This window comes from Mirounga angustirostris, unplaced genomic scaffold (assembly GCF_029215605.1).
Source record: "Mirounga angustirostris isolate CCGP_5_RB_7025 unplaced genomic scaffold, mMirAng1.0.hap1 SCAF_3, whole genome shotgun sequence".
Taxonomy (NCBI): domain Eukaryota; kingdom Metazoa; phylum Chordata; class Mammalia; order Carnivora; family Phocidae; genus Mirounga; species Mirounga angustirostris.
The window spans coordinates 194,544,319-194,570,834 of record NW_026991711.1 but is presented as its reverse complement, the minus strand read 5'-3'; the positions used below and the strand labels follow the sequence as shown (position 1 = coordinate 194,570,834).

The 26,516-nt window shown below is 52.0% G+C and overlaps 2 protein-coding genes across 20 annotated transcripts in view; one reads left to right on the top strand and one right to left on the bottom strand.

Moving 5' to 3' along the window:
- The first annotated feature begins 767 nt into the window (after positions 1 to 767).
- Positions 768 to 26,516, top strand: MTERF4 (mitochondrial transcription termination factor 4). 4 transcript variants are annotated; one of them, XM_045867598.3, is made up of 5 exons: positions 770 to 930; positions 2,002 to 2,497; positions 4,117 to 4,301; positions 6,489 to 6,754; positions 24,529 to 24,691. In XM_045867598.3, the coding sequence occupies exons 1-5, from the start codon at positions 910 to 912 to the stop codon at positions 24,554 to 24,556; spliced, it is 996 nt and encodes a 331-aa protein (XP_045723554.1). In that variant the 5' UTR covers positions 770 to 909; the 3' UTR covers positions 24,557 to 24,691. The 4 variants fall into 4 exon arrangements, with proteins under 4 accessions (XP_045723555.1, XP_045723554.1, XP_045723553.1 ...); XM_045867599.3 differs by lacking the exon at positions 6,489 to 6,754 and having other exon boundaries at positions 768 to 930; positions 24,529 to 26,516; XM_045867597.3 differs by lacking the exon at positions 24,529 to 24,691 and having other exon boundaries at positions 775 to 930; positions 6,489 to 9,075.
- SNED1 (sushi, nidogen and EGF like domains 1) overlaps positions 7,988 to 26,516 on the bottom strand; it is an 84,765-nt gene continuing 66,236 nt past the window's right edge. For 10 of the 16 annotated variants that reach the window (XM_045867593.3, XM_064587395.1, XM_064587394.1 and 7 more), the window contains 5 exons: positions 17,485 to 17,601; positions 16,772 to 16,859; positions 12,596 to 12,679; positions 11,128 to 11,171; positions 7,988 to 9,365 (listed from right to left, as the gene is read on the bottom strand). In XM_045867593.3, coding sequence (XP_045723549.1) covers positions 11,135 to 11,171; positions 12,596 to 12,679; positions 16,772 to 16,859; positions 17,485 to 17,601 — 326 coding nt within the window. In that variant the 3' untranslated portion in view covers positions 7,988 to 9,365; positions 11,128 to 11,134. The other 6 variants (XR_010410376.1, XM_045867595.3, XM_064587396.1 and 3 more) reach the window with 4 other exon arrangements.

Below are 26,516 nucleotides of genomic sequence, written 5' to 3'. Positions count from 1 at the left end.
AAAACCCCAAATGTTTTTCCTTGTAGTATATACGATGCTTGTAACACATAAGAAGTTACAGGATGTTTTTTCAGACAGGTGTGCAATGGGCTAAGAATGCCAAGTGCTAGCTGTGCAGGGACTGACTGCTAAGAAAAAATAATGAAACCCTATCCTGCCGGGTGGCAGTAGCAGGTCTGATGCTTTGAGAGTGCTCTTTGCGGAAAGGCTGCAGGTGGGAGTCTCCACGCTCCCGGTGCGATTCCAGAGCGCTGAAGATGCTGCTGGCTGTTAGTTAACCCCTGCATCGCAGCCGTGACTTCACCCCTAGCGCTAGATTAGCTCGCTGGCCGATTCCTTCCAGGGAGTCGGGGTGGCGCCCACGGATCTTCTCAGGCTTCGAGGGTAGAAGCATTACTGTGAGTCGCGTGAAAAACGGCGAACAGAACCGACCTTTTCTTGGACGCGGCGCGTTCGCGGCCCGTGCTGCCTTGGCGCCCAGCCCCGGGGCGGGCGGCGGGCGGCGGGCCAGGTCCACTCTGCAGGTTTCGGGCTCGAGCCGGCTGCGGGGCCGAGGCCGAGGCCGGCGCGCTACCGGCGCGTCCGCCAGGGGGCGGCAGCCCGCGAGCCGGGAGGGCCCCGCGCCCGTCGGGGGCCGGCCAGGCCGCCGGCAGCGGTGCGAGCGGATGCACGGGCAGGGGCCGTGCACCTGCCGCGCTGGCCGAGGGCCGCTGCGGAGCGCGAAGGCCGGCGGCGCCCGCCCGAGGCGCAGGCCCGCGCGCGGCCCCGGGGCCCCGGCCGCGCGCCCCGCAGCCGGGACGAGCCGCGGCGGAACGCGCCGCCCGCGCTCGCGCGGTCGCCGGGGGAGGCGGAAGTGCGGGCGGCGGGGGTGCACTTCCGGCGCCGGGCTCGCCGGCGCCGCTCCCCGCCATGGCGGCGCTCGGCCGGCAGGTGAGGCGGCGCTCGGGCCGCGCGTTTTCTCCTCGCGGGCGGGCGGGCGGGCGGGCGAAGTAGGCTGCGCGGTGTGCGGGCTCCCGGCGGGACCCAGCGGGCGCCCCCGCGGTCGGCCCGGAGCTTCCTGTCCGCTGTGGTGCGTGGGACGCGGCGACGGGGAAGGAGGGATCCCGGGGATCCCGACTCGGGAAAAGCAGGCCTGCGGGGCGCGGCCGCCGGCTGTCTGTCCGCGTGGCTGTGCGGCCGCGGCGGGACGGCGCTCGCGTGGGCGGGAACACGACCGGTCCGGGAGCCACCGCCGTTGGAGCCGTCACGTGCGCACGAGTACACCCTGGGGTCCGGCTCCCGCGCGTCCGCTCCCGGTTCAGTTTGCGGCCCGGCACTGCCCCTTGGAGGGCGGGGGAGAAGGCCCCACTCACGGGCCGGCCTTGGGATGGCTCTCTCCGGCGCCCCGCCCCGCGCCCCGCCCCGCGCCGCGCCGCGCCCCGCGCCCCGCCCCGCGCCGCGCCCCGCCCCGCGCCGCGCCGCGCCCCGCCCCGCGCCGCGCCCCGCCCCGCGCCGCGCCGCGCCCCGCCCCGCGCCGCGCCCCGCCCCGCGCCGCGCCCCGCCCCGCGCCGCGCCCCGCCCCGCGCCGCGCCCCGCCCCGCGCCGCGCCGCGCCCCGCCCCGCGCCGCGCCGCGCCCCGCCCCGCGCCGCGCCCCGCCCCGCGCCGCGCCCCGCCCCGCGCCGCGCCGCGCCCCGCCCCGCGCCGCGCCCCGCCCCGCGCCGCGCCGCGCCGCGCCCCGCCCCGCGCCGCGCCGCGCCCCGCCCCGCGCCGCGCCCCGCCCCGCGTTAGGGCCGCGACAGCCGGCAGAGGCTGGCTTGGCTCTTGCGATGCTCCGCTCTCTGTATGCAGACTGCCTTCTCTCGGGCTTGTCACGCTCCGGCCGGCGTTTGCAGGGTGTCACAAGAGCTGTGCTTGTGTGGGAGCAAGACACGAGATAACCTGCTTCGGGCTCCACAACTGCGCCGTGTCCTCTGCTCTGGAGTGCTGAGGAGCTGATCCCCTCTCGGTGCTGTGTCTCATAGGTCTTCGACTGGCACCGCCTGGTCCCCCTCACCTGGGCCCGCATTGCTGGGCACACCCCTGGCGGAGGACAGAAAAGGACGTCTGCAGCTTTGTTGTGTAAACTGACCACAGCCCCCAGTGGAGGGGGCCTCCAGAAGTTATCCCGGGTGGAACCCAGAAAGTACATGCAGGAACCAGACTGCAGGACGAGTCTCACTCGGTGCCCCCAGGGGAAGCAGGGGACTCCTGAGGCTCCAGGGTTCCTGGAGCAGGAGAAGGTCGTCACTTCTCTCCTGGACATGGGCTTCAGTGATGTCCACATTAACGAATTGCTCCGTCTGTGGCCAAGTACGCACCCTCAACAGTTGCTGGACATCATTTCAGAATTAATACTCTTGGGTTTGAACCCAGAGCCTGTGTACGTGGCCTTGAAGAAAAGTCCTCAGTTGTTGAAACTGCCTGTAATGCACGTGAGGAAGCGCTCCAGTTACCTGCGAAAGCTCGGTCTTGGAGAAGGTACAAGAAGGCCCTGCTTTTGTGTCCAGCGCTGAGGAGTCGGGGTTGGGGGCCAAGTAGCCCAGGTGGGGTGGGCTAGGGGAGGCTTGTGGGGAAAGTTCTTGAGAGTAACTGTGGTTTGGCGTGGAGGTGAGAAGCAGTGACCTCTGCTGATGGCGCTGCAGGAGGGAAGGGGAGACTTGTCTGGTTTGCTCACTCTGGGGGCTCTAGCGTCTGGAACGGTGGGTGGTGAGCACGTGGTATGTGCTCGTGCTCAGCAGATAGAGGTCAGTGTATGGTAGTAACATTCGAGTACCTACGCGGTCTCTGACGTTTACCTTAGCTTGGTGTTGTCCGTACGACGTAAAGCCAAAGGCTTACTACAGAGTCCCTTGTAAAGACGTGGGTTCCAGTGGAACCCGAGATGGTCCCAGACTCCTAGGAAACGGGGAAGTGACTGTTCCCCCCAACAGGATCCACATCTCAAGGATTCTAGGATTTCGTTGGATCCCTGGGTGGGCCTTCAGGTGAGAGTCCCAGGGATCCTTATGCACGTTGACCACAGGAGGGCCACTATTTTTTTTTTTTTTTCCTTTTTGACTCTTACTGGTAAGATATTGTTAAGGGGGAGATATTGTTGTTTGGGGATCAATTTCAGAGGCTCTCTGTGGGCCTTCTTCTCCAGAAGATAAGGAAGAAGTTAGCCTTCTGTGTTTCTCTTGACCGATGACCTGTTGCAGTATAATCTAAAAGGCTAAACTTAATACTTTATATGCTATGATCATATGTTACGAGGCTGAGCAAAGCCTTCTGCTGCAGAGGGAAAGTCTAAACTCCTGGAAGTCATTCTAGACACATTTTAGTAAGACAGTGAGTAGCTCAACTGTTAGGAAGATTGTTAATACCAGTTGTGTGTGTGTGTGTGTGTGTTAATACCAGTTTAAATAAATGATTTGAAGTTTCCAGGTACTGAATTTTGCCCAGCTATCCATGGGAAGACCATAGGCCCCAATTTCCCTTCAGTAGTTTCAGTTACCCTAATGCATTTGTTAATAGGGCCTCTTTCGCTCAGTATTGCCCTAATGTGGGTAAAAGATACGGTCACCCCACTAACTAGGACATCATTGTCTGTGGCTGTGCATCATGAGTATTCTCGTCATTATTCTATTAATAATTATTATCATGGAACTCCTTTTCATGGAGTTCAGGCTCCCAGATCTTAGGAAGGTTGGTTGTGGATGCTTCAATGACTATTTTATTGTGGAAGGAAATGTCAGCCCACAGCCCCAATATGGGGGAAGCTAGGGTCTCGTCCTACTGTCTGATCTTTCCAGTAGATCCCCTGAGAGATTCTTTAGATGAAGAGGGCAAGAGGAGGAAGCCTAGAATATGAGGTTTATGCCGTTCAGCTGGCAGGCCAGCAAGAGGCCTCCTTTTTATACCAGGGAGGGGGTCAGAGAGGAGATAGTCATTCTGGCCCCTCCCACTGCCACGTGCCCCTGGGCAGGCATCGGAAGCTGCCCCTCACGTGGAGGAGCGCATCCTCGTTCATTTATTCAGTGCTGGCGTGGGTATGCCAAGCCCCTTGGCTTTCTGGAATGTTCTGAAATTGTGTACTTGCCTTTTCTTATGTTCTGCAGGGAAACTAAAGACGGTGCTTCTCTGTTGCCCTCAAATCCTCACCATGCATCAGAGGGACATTGACAGCATTGTTGGTGTTCTCAAGGAGAAATGTCTTTTCACGGTACAACAGGTGACCAGGATTTTGCACAGATGCCCCTATGTTCTTCAGGAGGACCCCGGTGAACTGGAGTACAAATTCCAGGTGAGGATGACTGGTAGGGGATTTGGGAAGTAACAACACGTTCTTTGTAGTGAAGGTCAGCTCCGTGGCTGAGAAGCCACAGGCACCCTGAGGGCGAGTGGACGAGGTGAAAGGCTTAGATCCTCTTTGCACACACCAGCCAGAGAGAATCTGGCTCTGGTCTTTTACTTCTTTACAGAAAGCCTATCCTGCAAGTTTTCTGCTGTTAATAATGAATGACCCAGTCCCATTCCTGGGGTCCAAATGGGGCCTCTGCTTGAAATAGCTAATTTAAAAAGAGCTAAAAATCTTCCTTTCTTTAGAACCTGTTCTGCATATTGATTTTGGAAACATAGTTGTGACAATTGTCCTAACTTTTGGGTAACAATTATGACAACTTAGGTCAAATTGCTAGATGTTTGCTGAATTTGTTGCCTGTTCTTTTCCACACTCACATCCCTCTTGCCCCTTTATTTTCTGCTAAATTTTTCTCAACATGAACTTGAAAATGCTTTGAAAACTGTCAGGCCTCACACAAATGCTGGGCGTCACAGAGTGTCCTGGCACTGTGAGTTGGGCGGCTCTTTTTGCGTGCTTCTGGGCAGCTTGCGTTGATTACGGACTATGGCAGGACAGGTTGTAGGTTACTGTGCCCGGGACCCCTAACCGTGTCTGTGTCTCCAGTATGCCTATTTTAGGATGGGGGTTAAACACGCGGATGTGGTGCGGACTGACTTCCTGCAGTACTCCATGACCAAGATCAAGCAGAGACATGTGTTCCTCGAGCGCCTAGGACGGTACCAAACCCCCGATAAGAAGGGTCAGACACAGGTCCCCAATCCTTTACTTAAGGACATTCTCAGAGTCTCAGAAGCTGAGTTTCTGGCCAGGACAGCCTGTTCTTCCACTGAGGAGTTTGAAGTTTTCAAGAAGCTCTTTGCTCGGGAGGAGGAAGAGGGGTCTGAGAGCCACATGCCTGACAACAAAAGCTCAAGTCTGGACAAGGATGAGGACGAGGACGAGGAGGATGAGGAGGAGGATGAGAATGAGGAGGAGGAGGAGTGACGGAAGGACTAGAATGAAGAGCCCAAAGATACCAAAGAATATTAAAATTTTCTCAAAGCTTTTGAGAGCTTCACTTGGATTTTCTCAGGTTATTTTTCCTTCTAAAACTGGTCTTCTGATGAAACATTATTATAAATCACCTGAGAGGTGGGTCAGACTAAATAGGAGCTGCGTTAGTTTGATCTGTTGTCAGGTCCCTGTGGGGAGGGCCCTCTTCCCTCCTGCATGGAAGACAGACTCTGAGCTGTTAAAATCAGGGAACTTAGTACCTCAACATTTGGTTTTGGTCTTTCTCTGTTGATGTCTGATAACTCCATGACAGTGTGGGGAGTGGGGTTCCTTGCTCTGGTTCGAGAGTCATTTTACATTTCCTTGTAGTGATAAAGATAAGATTATGAGCAGGCACTGAGGTTTTAGTACATCACAGCACTTTATTTTATGAAAACAAGTAGCAGGTTTTCCACAAAAACACTCGTGTTTTTAGTCCACAAATACTGCTTCATAATTGCTTTCAGTGTACAGCATTGTCAAGGACGGGGGTTAGTGATGGTTCCATTTTGCACAGCTGCCTAAAGCCAGCCGAGTGTTGGGGTGCTTTTCTTTCTGTGAGGAATGGGCCCTGGCTCTGACCTTTAAGGGAAGTTGGCTTTCACACCAGCTCCTGGCCCGCGGGCCTTCTGTGGGCCCGCAGTCTCTGGCGGCCAGTGGGTGCTGCCCTGGAGCGTGCCAGAACGGGGGGGCTGGGGGCATCTCACGGACGTGGCTTCTGAGACCAGAGGAGAGAAGAGCCCTCGCGCAGGGTCTGTGAGCGGGGTGGGGCCTGGTGTTATTCAGGGGGCTCCCGGGACACTGTGGTGGTGGGAGTCCCCTCGGGGAGCCCAGGGGCCTGAGGGGTGACTTAAAAAGTTGGGTCAGGGGGTGGGATTTGAATTAGTCATCTCTGAGGTAGAGGCCCAGCCCTCATGGCGTGGGCTCTGTGAGGGAGTACTGGGGCACCCCAGAACGTCCTGTGTGTCCCTTCCTTGGAGGGAGCTGACACGTGGTTGATGAAACAGAAAGCATTTTTGGTGATGTAACCAAAATCCAGGTCTTGGCAGCACTCTAACAACTAGGTAAAACTGCTTGGCCTGATTTTTCCCGCAGAGACCGTGGAAGAATCCTGTCAGGCAGCGGCTCCCACCCGGAGTGATCTTGACCCCAGGGAACATCCAGCAACATGTGAGGACATTTTTGGCTCTTAGGACCGAGGGAGGGCGCCGTGGGGATCCAGCGGCTGGAGGCCGGGCTGCCGTGAGCCATCCTGCGGTGCACAGGATGGCCTCAAGCAGAGCAGTGCAGCCTGAATTGTCACCAGTGCGGAGGCTGAGGACCTGCCCGAAGGCTTCGGTTCACGAGAACGGGAACGTCAGGTTGGAAGCAGGCCTACATTGCTTACGTTTCTTTTATTTAAAAGGAAGTAAATAGCTGAGTTTTAAGTTCCTTTCCCGTGTGCCCTGAAGTGCGGCTGGTAGGTTTGAGCTGTGTTTGCTGCGGGGACTCAGCACTGAGGTGCAGATGCTTTTGTTTCCTCTGGGCTCATGTTTGAGCATGACAGTAAAGAGAAAGACATTTTCTGCAAAAGAGAAGTAGCTCAGTGAATCCCTGTGCATCGGAGTGAGATGTCCAGCGGGAGGAGTCCCGGCTGAGGGAGGTGCCTGTTGGATTTGCTGGTGGGAGAGCGGTGGGGTTGGCGCAGGTCTCCTCCTCCGCCTCTGTGTCAGCCCACATGCAATGGGAAGGAAGGCTTTGCCTTTACTGGTTTTTTGGCTGTGGGCAAAATTATTGAAAACGAAGGCATTTCACTCTTTCACTTACTCTTCCATTTTGCATCCCAGGTGACTGGCACTTTCCCTGGAACTTCAGATGGGTTCTTGGGTCCAGTCAGGGGGACTCAGGAGAATTATAAATTTGCATGATTAGAATGGCTAACTTGGCAACTCATGATTGCTCCTTTCATTTCGCTACAGAAATGAATTTTTATGCACCTGAGAATTTTGATTACATTATTATTAATATTTTTGGGTGGAGTTTGAGTGTATGTTTGAGGAAGACGCCGGAGTTTTATGAAAGAAACGTGTGAAAAAAGCAGTGTCTCAGTTAGAATGTTTCCAGAATGAATTGTAATTCCTTTGCCTCAGGAAGTCTTTTTACTAGATACCTAATTTGTAAAACATCCAGAGGGGTTAATCATAAGACAACACAGCACCAAGCTCAGGATTCAGTAGACTGTTTCTTGTAGAAACAAATGTTTCTAAGTTAAAAACTGGAACACACTAGTGTTTGCCTCATGGCTGAGGGGCTTGAGGTTATTAACATCGTAGTAGAGAGTTTCATCTACTTTTCCAGTGATATCACTTGATCTTGCCACTCGCTAGCGATGCTGTAGCTCACGTAGACGCAGTGACTGGTGCTGGCGACGCAGAAGTCAGCAGTACGTGTGCATGGCCGGGGTCTGTCTTGACTCGCCCAGTGCTGGAGCCCCTGACTGAGCGGCTGTCTTCCCCGGGTGGGCCTGGGACGCCAGGGGCGCTCTGGGGTACAGTAGAGACTTCTTGAAATGACAGTTCCTCCTCTCTGAAAACAAATCGTGTAATACACAGACATATGCACACAAAATTTTAATAAAAATAAAAAGCCTAAAATATACTCTAACTCTTCAAACTATGTTTTTATAAAAGATGAGAAGAAGGAGCCGTCTCTGGCTTAGTGCTGACTCGGGACAGAGTCAGTGGCAGACGCGCAGGGGCTTGAGTTCCAGTTTGGGTCAGCTACTGAGATGCTCCGCTGACACGAGGTGAGGTTGGCTTGCCTGGCTTGCGCCGCCTCCGCAGGGAGAAGGCAGAGCGGTTCGGAAGCGGTTCGGCAAGCCAGTGCCGCCTTCTGCTGCTGAAGAGGGAGATGTGGGGAGAACCATGCTAGCTGACAGCCTAGAACAGTCCTGCTCGAGCTGTGGACTGAAGGGGATCTTGAGCTGGGTCGGGTCTGGTCTGCCCCGGTTATGCATCTCCGTGCTGTTCGGGCTCTGTGCGTGCTGGGGGGCCGCGTCATGCTTCTGTGAGGCTCGGGGCTCTTTGGTGCCGTGGCGTGACTTGTCATCGGGGGGGGGTGGCTTTCTCTGCATAAGGCTGAGGCCTGGGTGACTTGATAGACCAGGGCTTGGCCAAGTGTGGCCATGGGACTTGCCCCCTCGTTTGGTAAGTGCTCTGGTCACGTTTCTGTGGCTGCGGTTGGGCCACCAGCACTGAGCTGAGTAGTTGCCGCAGAGACCGGTTGGTCCACAAAACCAGAAATAGTCACTGAGAAGAAGTTGAAGACTGAAAGTATCTAAACTCCCTCTTAGTACGAATGAACATTTTCTCTTTCATAATCTACTGGTCCATGTGATGGGGCGCTAGCCTGCCACATATCAGCCCAAAGAATTTGCTGGAGGAGAGCAGGGCGGGGCGCCTAGAACTCAGCTTCCCTTTCCGTCTGGCCTCACCCCGGACGCTTCCTGGCACCGCTGTCTCTGCAGTGGAAGCCGGAGAGCAGTTCCTCCTCAGTTTGACTGTTAGGTCTCAGGGGGAAAATTGCCCTCCGACTTTGGAAGCTGAGAACTGGTTCCCGGATATTGCAGGAGCCTTGCTGGCTCATCCAGGGCCCAGGCGCACGCCGTGGTTGCTCCCCAGCCGCGGCACAGACTGTCCCCGTAGGAGACAGTAGCCAGGGCTACAGCGCAGGCTGTCCCATGCGTCGCAGGACTGGGAGGTGATTTGGCCCAGAGGGTCTCCCTGGCGCAGCCCGGAGAGGAGGTGGGCTGGAGCCTGCCCGGCCTGGCCTTCTGTCTTCTAGAGGCTGGAGAAGGGAAGCCGCAGAGGGGATGGATTTGAGCCAGGACCTGGTCTTTCAGGGTGTCCTTTCAATCCAATTTTGGACCCTGCCTTCCTGGGCTTTAGGAGCTCGTGAGAGGTTGATGGAGTGTAACAAGAACGTCCTGAATCCCTTGAAGAGAAAAGAGAATGGGGCATGAGGAGAATGACACCCACTCCTCTTTAAAATGCAGCTTCATGTTTCTCTTAGCCCTCGGTCCCTGCCCCCAGAGGACCCTGTGTTCCTGCCTCTAACATGGCCGTGGACGGGAGGGAGGTGTGCTGAGAGCATGGACTACGTGGCCCAGCGCCAGGGACGTTCGGGAGCATTGCAGCTGTTAGAGCTGAAAGCTGCAGGCTGCTCCCCTCCATTTGGCCATGCCCTTGGGTCCTTCCTCTGAAGACCTGGGCTGCCCCCTGTGGCTCTGGGTTGAAATGAATTCCTGTTTATTTGCGTTTTCTCCATTGTTTCAAGAATGGGTATTCTAAAAGCTAGTATTTGATGATTTGATAGTTGAGGGTTTCTAATTTGTTTTTATAGAAATGGATTTGCTGAGTTTAAAAGAAAAGGTATTGCTGTTTCAGGTGACTTAGTGTAATGTAAATATTTCAAACCCAGATTATGTTTGTGGGTTCTTAATCCTAGTAGTGAATTGTTTATGAGCTGTGGAGCATGTTTTGGATTTGTGTGTCTTGGGAGCATGAGGTGCGAGGGGAAGTAATGCTTGTGAGGAGACGGGCTGAACGCAGAGGCTTCTGGAAAAGGCTGCCCGGGGATGGCTGCCCAGGCCACGCCCCGCGGATCCCAGCCTTGGCCTTCCTGGCTTGGCTGGTGCGGACGTTCTTCCTGTGGTGTCAGCCTACACCTGTGAAGCTCTTCTGCTTCGGCTTGTTTGTAAAGGTTCTGAGTAACATTTCTCTTTCATTTCCTCAGCCCCATGAGACAGTGTAGCCTATTCCCGAAGCTGCTTGTTCCCCAGGGTGCCTCACTGTCCTCTCAACACCAGGAACATGGACTTTGAGGCTCATTTATGGAGTGATAGGAGTAAGCTGCCCTAGGCCAGCCGAATTCCTGCTTCGTTCCCGGTGACATCTTGTCGACAAGAAGCTGCACTCAGTGTGAGACTGAGTACGGGTTGTAGATGGATCGCCATGGTTCAACCCAGTATCTCCCTGACTGTAATGAAGACTTTGACAGAGTTTATTGGGGGGGGGGGGGAGTAAGGGTTGGATGGTGTTGAGTTGCCAGAAGACTTTGGGAAATGCCAGGTTAAGCAGGAATAGAGTTAGGATTCTAGGATTCCGAATGCTTAGGATTCCTGTGTCCACTGGGAATTCCCCAGTGGGAGAGTCTTCAGGATTTCCCCAAAGTTATGTGATCAAGGCCCTACACCCCAGTTTTTCTTTCAATAGGTTGCAGTTCTCAGGGTCTGGGAGGCCCTCCCTTGAACCCCTGCACTCCTGCATGTGGGCATCCTGGGCCCCTCCCAACGTCCTCTCCTCCCCACTCCTCCCCTGCTGCCACCCCTTCCAGCAGCCCTTCTCGGTCCCACCTCCCTGAGTGCTCAGCCCTGCCCTCACCCCCAGCCGTTGCTGCTGACGGGAAAGGGGTTTCTCCGTTTGCTTGAGGTGAGTGGGATTTGTCCTCACCCCCAGACAGCCTCATTTCCACCTGGAGATGCATGTGTACCTGGTTTATGTCTGTTGGGAGCCTTAGGTATTTTTCTCTCTCATTTTAACCCCCTCAGGGAATTCTGAAACTCCTGGCCTGGGAATTTGTAATAAAGAGGGCGCAGCTGAGCTCCCCAAGTAGACAGCAGCTCTCCCAGGGGCCACATGCTGGCACAGCCGCTCTAGCTTTCCTGCAGCTCTGCCAGCCATGGTGGGGAACGTACCTGTTCCCTAAGATTTCTTCAGTGTTGGACTGTTACTGTGCTTCCTGAAATAGAGAAAGGTGGTTTATGAAAAAGAAGGTGTACCTGGAACCCAGGCTGCCTGCTGGCGTCCTGTCTTTGCCTCATACGTATTCCATTTTGGGGAGCACTGTCAGTGAGACAGTGATGCAGAGATTAGCATTTTAGTCTGTGTACACCCCCTTGGCTGGCTGTGAGTCATGGGGAGGGAAGCAGGGTGTAGAAGAAGGAGAGTGGAGGAGACAGGTATAGTGCTTGGTCAGGCAGGTGTTGAACTGCATTCCCTGACACTCAGTAATGCAAGCCCTAGGGGGTGTGGCCACTGACGGGTCCGCAGAGTGGCTGGGGTGAGGGCTCTGCTGTTGGGAAGGCACCTAACGCATTCATGCAGCACATTATGTAATTCCTGTGACTCCCTTGAGCCCTTTGGAGAAAGAACCTGGCTGTGAGTGAATAAAAAGTAGAGATTTACTATATTTATAGTTACATACTTGCGTCTGTCAGTAATGTTCCATGCTTCCCAATTCTAGTACCGGAGTGATCCCCAGTACCCACTGTGTGACCCCCAGCACCCACCTTGTGACCCCCAGCACCCACTGTGTGATCTCCCCCAGCACCCACCGTGTGATCTCCCCCCAGCACCCACCGTGTGATCCCCTCCCAGCACCCACCGTGTGATCCCCTCCCAGCACTCACCGTGTGAACCCCCCAGCACCCATCGTGTGACCCCCCCCAGCACCCGCCATGTGACCCCCCAGTACCCACCGTGTGACCCCCCCCAGCACCCACCGTGTGATCTCCACCCAGCACCCACTGTGTGACCCCCCGCACCCACCATGTGATCCCCTCCCGCACCCACTGTGTTATCTCCCCAGCACCCACTGTGTGATCCCCTCCCAGCACCCACCACGTGATCCCCTCCCAGCACTCACCGTGTGAACCCCCCCCAGCACCCACCATGTGACCCCCCAGCACCCACTATGTGATCTCCCCCCAGGACCCACTGTGTGATCTCTCCCCAGCACCCACCGTGTGATCTCCCCCCAGCACCCACCGTGTGTGATCTCCCCCCAGCACCCACCGTGTGACCCCCCAGCACCCACCGTGTGATCTCCCCCCAGCATCCACCGTGTGACCCCCCAGCACCCACCGTGTGTGATCTCCCCCCAGCACCCACCATGTGATTGCTTCCCAGCTCCCACCGTGTGATCTCCCTCAGCACCCACCATGCCCAGCTATACTGATCTGTACGTGTTCATATCTACACGTTTGTGCACACAGTTTCTGGGTGGAGCCCTGTTGTGCGGGGCTACACGTTTAGACAAGACAGCCTGGCTTGGCCCACAGGACTGTGGCACCCCCCAGTGTTCAGTCCCTGGGGCCACGCTTGCCCCGTTACCCTGTGAACTACAGGCGGGACACAGTGCGGGCCTCCTCCCTGAGATGGCACCTGTTTGGGGTGTTCTTGATGCTTGTGCTTTCACAGCTCTCTTTGAAGCAGATGTCCTGGTGCACTCTGTAGACTCTCTTGTACCTGTGTCGTGAGAAAGTGGTGTAAAGCCAGAACCTAGAGCAGAATGTTGCCCAGCTGCTTCAGCTAGGCTGTGCTCGCCCACAGGTCACTGTGCGGGTGTTTGAGGGAAAGGCCACTGTTTTCTTAATAAAACTTTACCTCATAGGGACGTGTTAAAACGTCCAACATAAAAGTCCTATAATTAAAAAAAAATAACTTCACTAAGGTATGGTTTACATAAGATACATCCATTCTAAGTGTACATTTTGAGGAGTGTGGACAAAATATTGTGATATTAAGAGATAGAATAAGAAATTCCAAGGACGTGTTCTGCTTGAGGCAGTCCAGTCGGTGCTGGACTTGAGTCAGTACCAGCCCACTCCTGGGTCCTGTGGGTAGTTCTTGGAGAAGTTTGAGAGCCCTGGAGATGCAGGTGTTCAGTGTGGGCAGTGTCGACCTCTAGTCCTGCCTCCCATTCATTAACTAGTCCACTTTGAGCATGTCTCTGGAGCTTAGACCTCAGTTTCGTGTGCAATGGTTGTTACTCATACTACCTGTCTCACAAATCTGTAGATGGTAATGGAATAGGAAAGTGTTTTTGTTCTTGTTAAAGCTCTCAAACGTCAGAGCTGTTGAAAAGAGAGATCCAGGGAGTTTGATGGGCAAAGCTCCAACTCATCCTCAGTGTGGGAGAGCCCTTGGGATTTAAGGCCTTTGGTGAGACTTCCACTTTTGGCCATCAGGGAGTAACAGGATCTGGAATTAACCCCCAGTATGAACAACCAGAGCATTGGACAAAATATGAAAAGCAGTTCTTTTCTGATGTTAGAAAGCAGTGCAAGACTGTGATTCTTGAGAGAAAGGAAACATGAAATGAGCTCTGTGATCTCCCTAGAATTCGGTCCAGGAGCACTTTTTGGATTACACTGCAGGGTGGTAGAAGCCAAGCTGGGCTCACACTGCATGGAGGAGGCAGAGGCAGCTGGAGTCTGTGGGGCACTGGAGAGGAGGGAGCTATGTCCTGAGGCCGGGACAGGGATTCCCCTGAAGATGAAGCTGTGCGCGCATAGGTAGGACCCTGTGAGGCTGGGCAAGGAGAACCACCGAGATGCTGAACAGCAGAGCTGCTGCAGTCCATTCGTAAGACAGAAACTCCGGGAAGGCCATGGCTTAGAAGTGGGGCAAAATTAACCCAGAATAAAGGTTAAACCACCCTAAAAGGGGCTTCCAAAGGATCAGACTAAAATTAACCGCCTTGTAGACAAAACTAAACATTCTGGGAAATAAACACAAAATTTAGCATTCAGGACCCAAAGGTTAAAATGTCTAGCATCCAACCAAAAAATGACAAGATATTCAAAGGCTCATACAAAGCATCAAGAAAATGTGACCCATAAGCAGCAAACAATAATTGAATAGAAAGACACCCAGAGGTGAGAGCAATGGCGGGAATAGCAGACAAGACCCTTAAAACATGTGCTACAAATTTGCTCCCACCTGTTCAGTGATGAGAAGAGAAACAGAGGATCCAAGAAAGGACTAGATGGGATTTCTAGAGATGAGAGGAACCAGAGTGTGAAGTGAAGGTCTCGCTGAATGGGATGAGTGGCAGGTTCTAACGACAGTGCCGAGGACAGACCATGGAACGCAGAGGCCCAGTGAAGTAGAGAGAAGGACGGCGTCAGTCTGACACCTGTGTGACGGGAGTCGCAGGAGAGGAGAGAAACAGACGGATGGGAAAAATACCTGAAGAACTAATGGCCCCAATTTTCCAGATTTGGTGAAAGCCAAGACCCCAGAGATTGAAGCTTAGCAAGCTCTTGTGAGCAGACACACACACACACGGCCACGGCTCAGCACACCACAGTTAGTTTCCCAACAACGGTAGTAAAGAGGGGATGGAAGGGCAGTCACGGGGCCAGGCGCGCACTCGTGGGTGAGAATGAGCACAGCCCTGCCAAGTCAGAAGACCGGAAATGGCCGCTCTTGAGCGCCGAGGGGAAAAACACAGTTGTCAGGCAGGAATTCTATATTCAGCAAACAGATCCTCCAAAAATGAAGGTGAAATAGAACCCTTTACAGACAGACCAAAGCAGAGAGGGTTCATCACCGGCAGATCTGTACTACATGAAATGTTACAGTGAGTTCTGGGGGCAAAGGCCAGTGGTACCCGAGGGCATCTCAGGTCTCTAAAGGAATCCAGGTACTGGGAATGGCAAACACGGAAGGAAGAACAAAAGACGTTCTACTCTCAGCAGTTTTTACAAGGATAGTTGTCTTTGGGGTCAAACATACCATACTGTGTGGGTCATGGACTATGTGCGAGCAGCGCGTCCAGCTTGGAGAGCTGGGAGTGTGAGGGGAAATGGAGCCCGCTGCTGCAGGGGCCCCTCCGGGACACTGAGGTGGGAGAGCACAGCCAGCAAATATGGGGGGGTTGCAGGGGCATATTGCAACCCACAGAAGCCACTAGAGGGTTAGACCAGACAGGTATAACCAGTGAACCAACAGTGCTGGCAAGTTAGAAGCCTAATTAATCCCAAAGTAGGCAGGAAAAGAGAAAAAAAGGAAAAATGATCAGATGGGACACATAGAAAGCACACAGCAATATGGTGCATTTAAACCCAATCACATCGGTCATTACAGTAACATGTAAATGATATAGACACTCCAGTAAAAACCAGAGATGTCAGATGTAAAGCTGAATACAAGAACCTGACGTTCAGACGCATATGGGTTAGAGTGAAAAGTATGGGAAGCTGTTGACAGGTCCGGGGCTCTTGTCTTCAGGTACTTGGTGGTCCCAGCAGGTCACTAGCAGGTACTGGGGTCACTGGTACAGTTGGAACAAGGGGGCGAGGCACTGTGGATTAGGACTGCCATTCCACAGAACCCAAAATCAGATGGTCTGTACACATGGATCCTCAGGGCCCAGTGCAGATCAGGATGCCCTGAGTTTTCCTGCTCTGGGGTAAGTCTGGCTTCATGTCCAAGTTCAGATCAAGCCTTCTGCCTGGCTTTCCTGCATCCCACCCAGAGTGACCTTCAGACACGTAATCCAACAGCTCACTCCTCGGCTTGGCATCCTCAGCAGCTCCCCGTTTCAAAAGAACACATGCCAGAGTCCTTCCAAGGGCCTCCAAAGCCCTGCTGGATTCCCCCTGCCCTGCCTGACCACGGCCCCCCCTTTCTCCCCTCCAGCCCCAACCTGCTCCTCAGACAAGCAGACATGCTTCTGATTTCGGGCCTTGGCAACTGATAATTTGACTTTCTGGAATGTTCTTCCCTCAGATATCCCTCACCCCCTCCATGTCTGTTCAATGTCATGTTTCCGTGGGGCTTCCCCTGACACCCTGTTTAATGCTGCAGCCGGCCCCTGCCTGTCCCCAACCCTGGCTGTCCTGGGCCCACCTATTCATCTCTTCCTTTTCCCCAGCCCTGACCACCTTCTAGAACACTACGTAACATCCTCCTGCTCCTTGTGTACGGCCTCCCTCGTCTGGAATGTGCGGATCGCGAGGGCAGGGCTTTGGCCGGTTCTGTTCACTGGCATGTGCTGAGTGTCCAGAGCTGTGCCTGGCACAGTAGGTGCCTGTGAGAATTTGTTGACTGAATAGATTGTAAGTGTGAACCACAGAGTCACAGAGTGTTAGCAAGAAAGGTCCTATGAGGTGAGCCAGGCAAGCTCTCCCTCTACAGCCCATTTTACAGGTGGGGAAACTGAGGCACGAATGTCATGACTTCACGGCAGGGTGGAGACTCGAGTTCCCCCGTGCTGCTGTTGATCTTTCCAGGGGGCTCTGAGGCAGAGAGGACAGGAACGTCATTTCCTGGCATCGATGTACCCATGGCCTTGCCCTCCAGTGGCGAGGGACTGATGCCACTCGTGGGAAAGGCAGGCCCCAGGGCTCAGGAGCCGGAGGCTGGCGTTCCCTGCACAAGCTCAGTGCCTCAGCTTCCGGATTCGCCACGTGGAGGGAATGGGTGCAAGCCCCTGTGCGACTCTGACCCCTAGAGCTCCTCAGGGCTTATGAGGGTGGGTGAGCTGGACTTTGTGAAGGCACTTCTGGAAGTCAGGAACTTTCCAAATGTGAAAGCAGGAAAGAAACTTACATATGGTGACAGGCGCCTCCTTCCCAGACCGGCACGGCCTTTGTCTCTGAGAAGAGCCGAGTGCAGGGCTGGGGCACCTTTTTACAGGCTGCCGGCACAAAGGAAAAGGGGCTTACAGGGGCGCCATGCTGAGGAAGCGCTCTTCCTGCACCCTGGGAGGGCGCCCTTCCTGCAACCTCGGGGGCTGCTTGAGTCCCGGAAGCCCCCAGGCTGCTTTCCCTTAGGGCTGGCGGGAGTCTCTGACAGGCCTCGGGATGGTGCAGCTGGGGTGCGGGCTCCTGTCCACCCACCTCCCATCTTCAGTCCCACATTCTTCTTAGGGAGGGAGGCCTGTGGCTCTTTTCCCTCTTACCACCACGTCTGGCCCCTGAACCAAAGAGCCCCCTGCACCCACCTCTGGCTATGGGGCGCTCCATGTCCTTTGCTTTCTGGCTGTCCCCAGAACCCCCCCCCCCACTTGTCTGGGCAGCACCGTTCACCCTGGCGCTTTGGGGCAGTGAGAGGCTGAGTGGCTCCCTGCCTCTCAGTATCCCTACGTGGGCACTCGGAAGTCTGGGGCACTGAGGCTGGGTCCCTGTCCTGGCACCTCGAGGTTTGAGGTCCTTGTGGCAAACCCACCCTGGGCCCAGTGGGCCCAGAATAGCCTGCTGTGACAAGTGTCTTGAAGCATGGGCCCTGATGGTCCCTACGGGAGGGAGTGGTCCCCGACTTACCGAGCTCACAGCGTCTGCCTTTGAATCCCGGGTTGCAGTCACAGCTGTGGGTGTCCACACCTGGCACGCAGGTGCCTCCGTTCTGACAGGGGTTTTCTGAACAGTTCCCAGGGGTGTCTGTGGATAGGCCATGAACAGTTAGTTGCCAGGACCCCAGAAGAAGGCCTGTCAACATTCCCATTTCTCTGTGCCCCTCTTTCTCTTGTTAAAGAATTTCAAAGCAGTTCACAGAAACCATTTCACCTTTAAATACAGCAAGTGTCTAATACGTACGGACTTTACAAACTTTTATATAAGCACAACGCTATTATTGGGAAATCAGCAGTGGCTCCTTAGTACCCTAAGAATTTGCAATCCTGTTTCGGGTTGCCCCATTCATCTTAAAACCTCATTTCCAGCTGGTCTGATCTCATTAGGATTCATAAGGACACACTACCGTCATTCGATGTGTCTCTCTTTTAATCTGTAACTTTTTATCTTCCTTCCCTCTGCGTTATTTTCCCCCCCTCTGCATTTATTAGAGAAACCAGGTCATTTGTCCTATAGAATGCCCCTCCTGGATTTTACTTTATGCTTTCTTGTAGCATTAACTCATCCCCCATCGCCACATTTCCTGTAAACGGATAATCAGAGAGAGGAGCTTGATAGGATTCAGGTTCAAGCGGTCTTTGCAGGACTGCTTCACCCTTCACCCACTCCAGGAGGCATGACAGGTCTCTAGTTCCAGCTTTAGTGATGTGAGGACTGATCACGGGTTCAGCATTGGCAGCCTGATTAATCCAGGAGAAAATTCTGATAGGCTCTGCACCAGACGGCTCGAGTGGCCATGGAGGTCTTGAGTCTAGGTCGCAGATCCATCATCCCACGAGGGCTGCATCTAACCCAGCCTGTCACTCTTCTGTCTCTCTAGCCAGAAAGTCTTCTATGAAGACCTGTTTTCCCTTGCCCACCACCTGGTCACCCTGAATTATAGTCCATCCAGGCAAGGCCAGACAAATGCTTCATTCCTGTCCTTGATTTGTACACTTGCAAAGTAAGCATTGGTCCCCAGCCAGCTCTAGGGACCAGCACATTGTGCTCTCTTTCAGCGTCATCATGAACTCATAGATTCTTACGTATTTGAAGAGGGTCAGTCTGCTGCTGCCATTAGTCTTTTTGATGCCCCAATTATCCATCTTCAGCCTGTGGGAGCCTTCCAGGTTGACTCCTGTGCCCTTTAGACACAATCCCAGTTGTTTTTGAAAAGTTTACTTGTTTTACAAGTACGTCCTGGGCATATTTTGTCCATATTCTTCTTCAGGCTTGGAATCAGCCACTTCTCAAAGACCTCTGGTTCCTTTTATTGGGCACCTAGAGCCCACAGTCTGGGTGGCCAAGGTGCTCACTGCTCCTGGGGTGTCAGTGCTTGAGGCCTTTTCAGTAGACAGAACTAGGAACTTAGAGTTAAAAATAAAAATAAACAAATTGTGGGCTTATATCAATAGTTAAGGGAGGGGCGCCTGGGTGGCTGAGTCGGTAGGGTGGCTGCCTTCAGCTCGGGTCGTGATCCCAGGGTCCTGGGATCGAGCCCTGTGTCGGGCTCTCTGCTCAGCGAGGGCCTGCTTCTCCCTCTCCCTCTTCCTGCCGCTCTGCCTACTTGTGCTCTCTCTCTGTCTCTCTGTCAGGTAAATAAATAAAATCTTTTTTTTAAAAGATTTTATTTATTTATTTGACAAAGAGATAGAACAAGTAGGCAGGGGGAGGGGGAGAAGCAGGCTCCCCGCCGAGCAGGGAGCCTGATGCGGGGCTCGATCCCAGGACCCTGGGATCATGACCTGAGCCGAAGGCAGCCGCTTAACCAACTGAGCCACCCAGGTGCCCCAATAAATAAAATCTTTAAAAAAAATTAGTTAAGGGAAACACAGGACTTTTACTTAACTTCCTTGATTTTTAAAAAAATTTTTAATTTTTGGGGGGTTTCCTTTTTTTATTTAAATTCAATTAATTAACATATAGTGTATTATTAGTTTCAGAGGTAGAGTTCAATGATTCATCAGTTGCATAGAACACCCAGTGCTCATTCCATCACGTGCCCTCCTTCATGCCCATCACCCAGTTACCCCAGCACCACCCCCCCCCCCGCCAACAACCCTCAGTTTCTTTCCTATGCTTAAGAGTCTCTTATGGTTTGTCTCTCTCTCTGATTTCATCTTGTATTATTCTTCCCAGGTTTGTTTTTTTTCCTAACTGGAATCATGCTGTATGTATTGTTTTTTGATGTGCTTGTTGGAGATGTTCTCAGCCTTGCACACCCTTTTTATCCATTCTGTATTCCACAGAAATAGTGTCACTGTTTGGGTTGCTTCATTCTGCTGTTATAATTATGCCCACTTTTGTGCACAAACTTGAGCACAGGGGCTGGAATTTGAGGGAAAGAGTGTCAGTTTGAGCCCTTGGCAACCTGAGGTGGAGGCGTGTTGACTTGGCATTGAGCAGGTGGCAGGTAGTGCATGCTGACATGGGCAGGAGGGCGGTGGGACTGTGAATTTGGGACCCACTGGCCGATGGCATCGTGTGTGACGGGGACGTGGCTGGTTTTGCTCCTGGTCATGAATTCCCTTAACTTTTGTTTTTCTGGGAAACTCTCTCTCTCCTTCTATTGTGAATGAAAGCCTTGCTGGATAGAGTATTCTTGGCTGTAGATTTCTTTGTTTTAGCAGTTGGAATTTATCATGATGTTTCCTTCTGGCCTGCAGTTTCTGCTGAAAAATCCACCGATAGCCGTATGGGGTTTCCCTCGTATGTCACGGCTTTCCTTTCTCTTGCTGCTTTTAAAATTCTCTCTTTATCGTTACTTTTGGCCATCTTATTTACTTTATATCTTAGTGCAGATCTCTTTGGGTTGGTTGTGTTGGGGGCTCTCTTTGCCTCCTGGATCTGGATTTCTTTCCTTCCCCAGATTCAAGAAGTTTTCAGCTATTATTTCTTCAGACAAATCTTCTGCCCCCTTTTCTCGCTCTCCTCCTTCTGGGATCCCTATCATGCGACTGTTATGCTTGACAGTGTCGCTGAGTTCCCTGGGTCTCTTCTCTTTTGTGTATTTTTTTTCCCTTTCATCTGCTCAGCTTGATTACTTTCCATTACTCTGTCCTCCAGGCGGCTGATCTGTTCTTCTACTTCCTCTTGTTTGCTATTTATTCCAGGTGGTCTATTTTTATTTCATTTAGTGAGTCCAATAGCTCTAATTGGTTCTTTTTTCCATCTCCTATCTCTTGGTGGAGGGTCTCATGGAGGTCCTGCACTCCTTTCTCAATTCTAGCAAGTATCTTTATGAGCATTACTTTAAATTCACTATCAGACATATTACTTATCTCTGTTTCACTTAGGTCTCCTGCTCTTATTTTGTTCCACTCTTTCATTTGGGACATAATCCTCTGTCTCCTCATTCTGTCTATTGCTGTATCTGTTTCTCTGTGTTAGGAAAGTGAGCTATGTCTCCTGCACTTGAAATTAGTGGCTTTATGAAGAAGAGGTCCTGCAGCGCAATGTCTCCTTTTCACCAGAAAATGGTGCTTCAGGGGGTGTCTCCTGTGTGTGTTGCTCCAGGGGTGTCCTCCCGTTGTGCCTGGGATGTGTTTGCCTTCAGTCCTGTTGTCTGTGATGGCTCCCTGCCTGTTGTGGGCAGAGTCTGGTGCCCATGGTGTTAGTGGGCCTGTCCAGGGCTGCCTTGGGCTTGAGTTGAGTCAGACCAGGCGTTTGCCAGAGATGCAGTAGCAGCAAACTGCGGGCACTTTCCCTGTGTCGTCCCCGGAGAAGCTTCTGTTGGTGGTTGGGGCCTGCAGACAGACCAGCTGCCTGCTGCCAGCCTACTGCTGGGGTCACAGTCAGATGGGTGTGTGGTTATCTTCCCCTCTCCCTGGAGCAGGACTCACTTGGGAGCTGTGCTGGCCCTTGTCTGGGCCGCACGCACACTGCCAGGCTTGTGGCACCGCTTTGATGGGATCTTGCCAAGAGCAATCGGAGGGGGTGGATCTGCTTTGTTGTGGCCTCTTGTCTGTGCCAGGCTGGGGAGAGTCTGTTCTGCCAGTTTTCTGGGTTATTTATGCCGACGTGGGTGCTGTCTAGGCGGCCACGCAGCAAGAGGTGAGCCCAGGGTCATCCTACTCCACCATCTTCCCAGCAGCCTCTCAAACATTTTTAATTTTTTAAAAAGATTTTATTTGAGAGAGAGAGAATGAGTGGCATGGGGAAAGGGCAGAGGGACAAGCAGACTCCCTGCTCAGCGGGGAGCCCCACTCAGGGCCTGATTCCAGGACCCTGAGATCATGACCTGAGCTGAAGTGAGATGCTCAACTGAATGAGCCTCCCAGGCACCCCTGAACTTCCTTGATTTTATGTTGTATCTCTTTACACTGAAAATCTTGGTGACATTGATAAAATTATTTTCATTATCCCACAATATACATGTAACAGTTCTAAAAAAATATTACCAGTACTAGCATTATTAAGAGCCACTTTAAATTTCTTGCAATTCTTCTTGTAATAAGAATTCTTCTTATTAGAATATACCCCTCTAGGAATGAATAGTCAGAAAGCTATTTTTAAAATCACTTGAAATACCTTTTTCCTATGTGGTTATGCCATCAACATGATAAAGGAGTTTATTTCAGTTTGCTTTCAATTTTTAGGTGTTGCTTTTAATGTGTGTCATTAAAATTTTTTTTCCTTGGTTCTAAAATCTAAACTATAGAGTTATATTCAGAGAAGTCTAGCATCCATCTCCATACTTTTACTTCCTTGTTCTTTCCTTCCTCATATAACCATTTTTATTAGTTTTATTTCTTTTTAAATATAAGAAAATAGGTATGTTCATATTTCCCTTCCCACTTTCCTACACAAAGGGGATACCCTAGACACTGTTCTGCACAGTACATTTTAAAAACCGCTTTATTGAGATATAACATATATACCATATAATTCACCCATTTTAAGTTTTTAGCGTATTCAAAGATATGTACATCCATCACAGTAGTCAATTTTGGAATGTTTTTATCATTTTCCCTTTAGCTGTCACCCCCCCATACCTCCACCCCTACCTTCAGTCCCAAGCAACCACTGGTCTACTTTCTGTCACTGTAGATTTCCCTATTCTGGACTCATATGAATGGAATAATATTATATGGAGTCCTTTGTGACTGGCTTCCTTTACTTAGTATGATGTTTTCAAGGTTCATCTTATAGCTTGTGTCAGGACTTCATATGGTTGGATAATATCCATTGTGTGGATAGATCACATTTTGTTTATCCATTCATCAGCCGGTGGACATTTTGGTTGTTTCCATCTTTTGGCAATGGTGCATAATGCTATTACGAACATTCATGTACAAGACCCTGTGTGGGCATCTGTTTTCATTTCTTTTGGGTATATACCTAGGAGTGGGATTTTCTGGGTCATATGATAACTCTGTGTTTAATTCTTTGAGGAACTACCAGACTGTTTTTTACCCTAAAACAGCTGTACCACTCTGCATTCCCACCAGCAGTGTTTGAGGTCCAGCTTCTACACATCCTCACTCTGCTCGTTGTATCTCTTCATTCCAGCCATCCTAGTGACTATGAAGTGGTGTCTCATTGTGGTCTTGATTAGCATTTCCCTGATGACTGATGATGTCAGTCATCTTTTTCATGGGCTTGTTTTGGCCATTTGTGTATCTTCCTTGGAGAAATAAGTGTTCAGATCCTTTGCCTGTTTCTTAATTGGATTATTTCCTTTTATTCAGTCGTACGAATTCCTTACATGTTTTAGATACAGACGTCTTTCAGGTATATGATTTGCAGATATTTTCTCTCATTCTGTGGGTTGCCTTCTCACTCCTTGATGGCGTCCTTTGAAGCACAAAAAGCTTTACATTTTGAGGGAGTCCAGTCTGTCTTTTTTTCCTCTTTTGTTGCTCATGCTTTTGGTGTCACATCTAAAATCTTTTGCCAAATCTAAGGTCGTGAAGATTTATGTCTGTCTTTTTCTAAGAGTTTTACAGTTTTAGTTCTTAGGTTTAGGTATTTGATCTATTTTTAGTTAATTTTGTATATGATGTGAGGTAGGGGTCTGACTTCATTCTTTCGCATGTGGATATCCAGTGTTCCCAGCACCACTGGTTGAAGACTATTCCTTCCTCCATTGAATGGTCTTGGCCCCTTGTTGAAATCAGTTGACCACAGATGTATGGGCTTATTTCTTGACTCTCAATTCTATTCCATTCATCGTAAGTCTTGGTGCCAGTATCTCACTGACCTGATTACCACTGCTTTGTAGTAAGTTTGAAAATGGGGTGTCAAATAGGACATGAAATTTAGACACTATAAACAACTGTCTGGAGATATTTTATGACAACCTTACGGGACATGGCAGGGATATTTAGAGCCTGTGAGCCTGTGCCAGCCGTCCTTACTCTCTAACTGGGGCACCGGGCTGCAGAGCCTGACTGATAATTCGTTCCATTCCTGGGCAGCTAAGGCCTGAAACCTGCAGTTCCTGAAGCGGTGGGGTTTCTACCAGGGCACTGCCCACTAGAGCTCATCCTGTGAAGTCAGCCCCCCTGAATCCTGAGTTTATCATGACACACATACCCATTACAGTAAAAAAACCAAGAAAACAAAAAAGCCCAAAGAGATGGCTGTTTTGAATAGGGTGGGGGCAGGGATAGGACTGCAGTCTGGGTGGTGGCAGCGGGTGGCTCCTATGTGACAATGTTACCGAGTACAGAGATTTAAGCTCTGCCCTTGCCTGCTATCGCCCAAGGATGGAAACTGCCTGCCTCTCCGGTGTCCAGGGGATAAAACCAGGAGAGTTCCAAAGCCCTGATGGGGTGAGAATTTGGGGAAAACAGAAATCTTTGACAGCCTCAGTGTCCATTCCAGATCCCCATGGTGGCAGGTTATACTCTTGGGGACCCTCCTCCTCTCCATGAGCTTCCCCTAGGAGCTTGAAGGTGTGGCCCAACATGGAGAATTGCTTGATGAGGAAATGCCAGTCAAGAGTGTTAATTGTGCTCTTTGGGTGTCTAGGGCTCTCTGGAGATCCTTCTTTCTGTGAGAAAGAAAAGTCTAACAGCTTCCAGAGAAAATGAGCAGATAACCTACAAGGAAACAAGAGCCAGACTGATACCCATGGACAGCAACACTGGACAGAAGATGACAGGGGAAGTGTTTGAAGAACTGAAGGTAGAGGACCTCTGAACCTCGAATTTTATACCCACTCCAATTGCCCTTCAAATATGAGAGCTACTAAGAGTATTTTCAGGCATATAGGGCCTCAAACATTTGGCCAGGTGAAGTACAAACAAGTACTTTGATGGGACTCGACAAGTTGATTGTAAACTTTTATAGAAATGCAAAGGACCAAGAGCAGGTGGGCACTGCGGGACAGCAAGCCTCACCAAAGATAGTGCAGTTGAAACCCCTGGTGTTGGCTCCAGGAAGTCCAAACAGTGGAGCGGAGCAGTGGACCCAGAGCCCGTGGTCAATTCCAATGAAAAGATGCTTGACCATATCAGCATCCAAGAGACACAAATCCAGATCCCAAGGGGCGCACTTCACACCCATGCTGCTGGTAGGATCTGGAAACCCAGCAAGATCAGGTCTGGAGAGACTGGATTAACCACATCTCTTGATCACAGCTGGAGGGACTGTAAACTGATGTCCTCACTTAGAAAACAACTTGGCATTCTCTTGTGATTTGGGCTTTCAGGCATCCCAGGCCCTAGCATTTGTATTCTCGCACATGTGCCAGAAGACGTATGTAAGAAGAGCAGAGCGGCCCTGCTGAGGGCCCTGCTGAGGGCCCGGGGGCCCTCAGAGCCGAGTGGACGAGGCTGTGGTGAAGTCACCGGCGGACCAGACGCTCAGCAGTGAGCGAGCGAGCTGCGGCCTCACGCAGCAGCGCCGGCCAGCCTCACTGCAAACGCGGCCGAGGACACAGTGGGGAGGCTGTGCACAGCCAGGCACTCACCTTGAAACAAGAAACCTACAGCTGTTGAGGCACACGTGCATATGTAGGGAGAGCCCTTCTCCCCTCTGCCCACCTTGCAGCAGAGCAAAGGGACTGTAAACACAAAATCCAGGCTCGAGGTTCACGGGGGGACAACAGCAAGATACGAGTTCCTATCATGTTCTAGTTCATGGGTCCGGTTCCAGATCCAAGGCCGTCATCTTAGCAAAGGCTAACTTACCAAACTAAACAAAAGGGGCTGTCATGGACCCATGCTAGATGTAACAGGAATGAAAAACCATGATTCACTGGGCGCACCTGGGGGCTGTTAATGATTTTTTTCCCCCTGCTTATCACCTAAAATCACTTTTGCCCATCCCCTGGCCAGCCTGCATCCCTCACGTTTGCAAACACTGCAGACTGCAGGGACATCTGGGGCCAGTCTGGTGCCACCTTGCATCTCTCCTTCAGAAGGGACCCAGGAGAGGTCATTCACATCCCACTAGTTCCTGAGTTTTATGAAATGAAACGTCTAACATTGGGAAGGGCTAACATAACACAAACCATCCGATGAAATGTGTGCTTGTTTTGCTTACGAAGCAGTAGCGACATGTGTGTCTTTACTCTGAACCCCACCTTAACTCAGAGAATCATTCACTGGCTGCATCCGATTCGCAGACCAGCCCCCCTGCTGCTCACCAGGGCTGACTCCAGCTCCAGGCCTCACACCGGGAGGGGGCCTGCTGGACTGTGGCTTTATTTGCTGCCACGCCCTCTGACGCAGGTGCTCGTGATGCAGGCGTCCTTGGGTAGCCTGGGGCAGGTCTGCAGGTGAGATGCGCCTTCAGAGGGGCATCCCGGGCACTTGGCTCACCCTTAGCGAGGACCCTGCCTTCCTCGGGGTCTGAACCAGTGGGTCCTAGGAGAACTGTCCCTGGAGGGACAGAGCCCCAAGGGTTAGAGCGAGGAGGGAAGGTAGAGCCAGAATCTGAGTTGGTGTAAGGAACATGTGCCAAAAGTGAAACGCCCTGTAAGAATGTCCTGTAGAAGTGTCTCCGCACCGTCT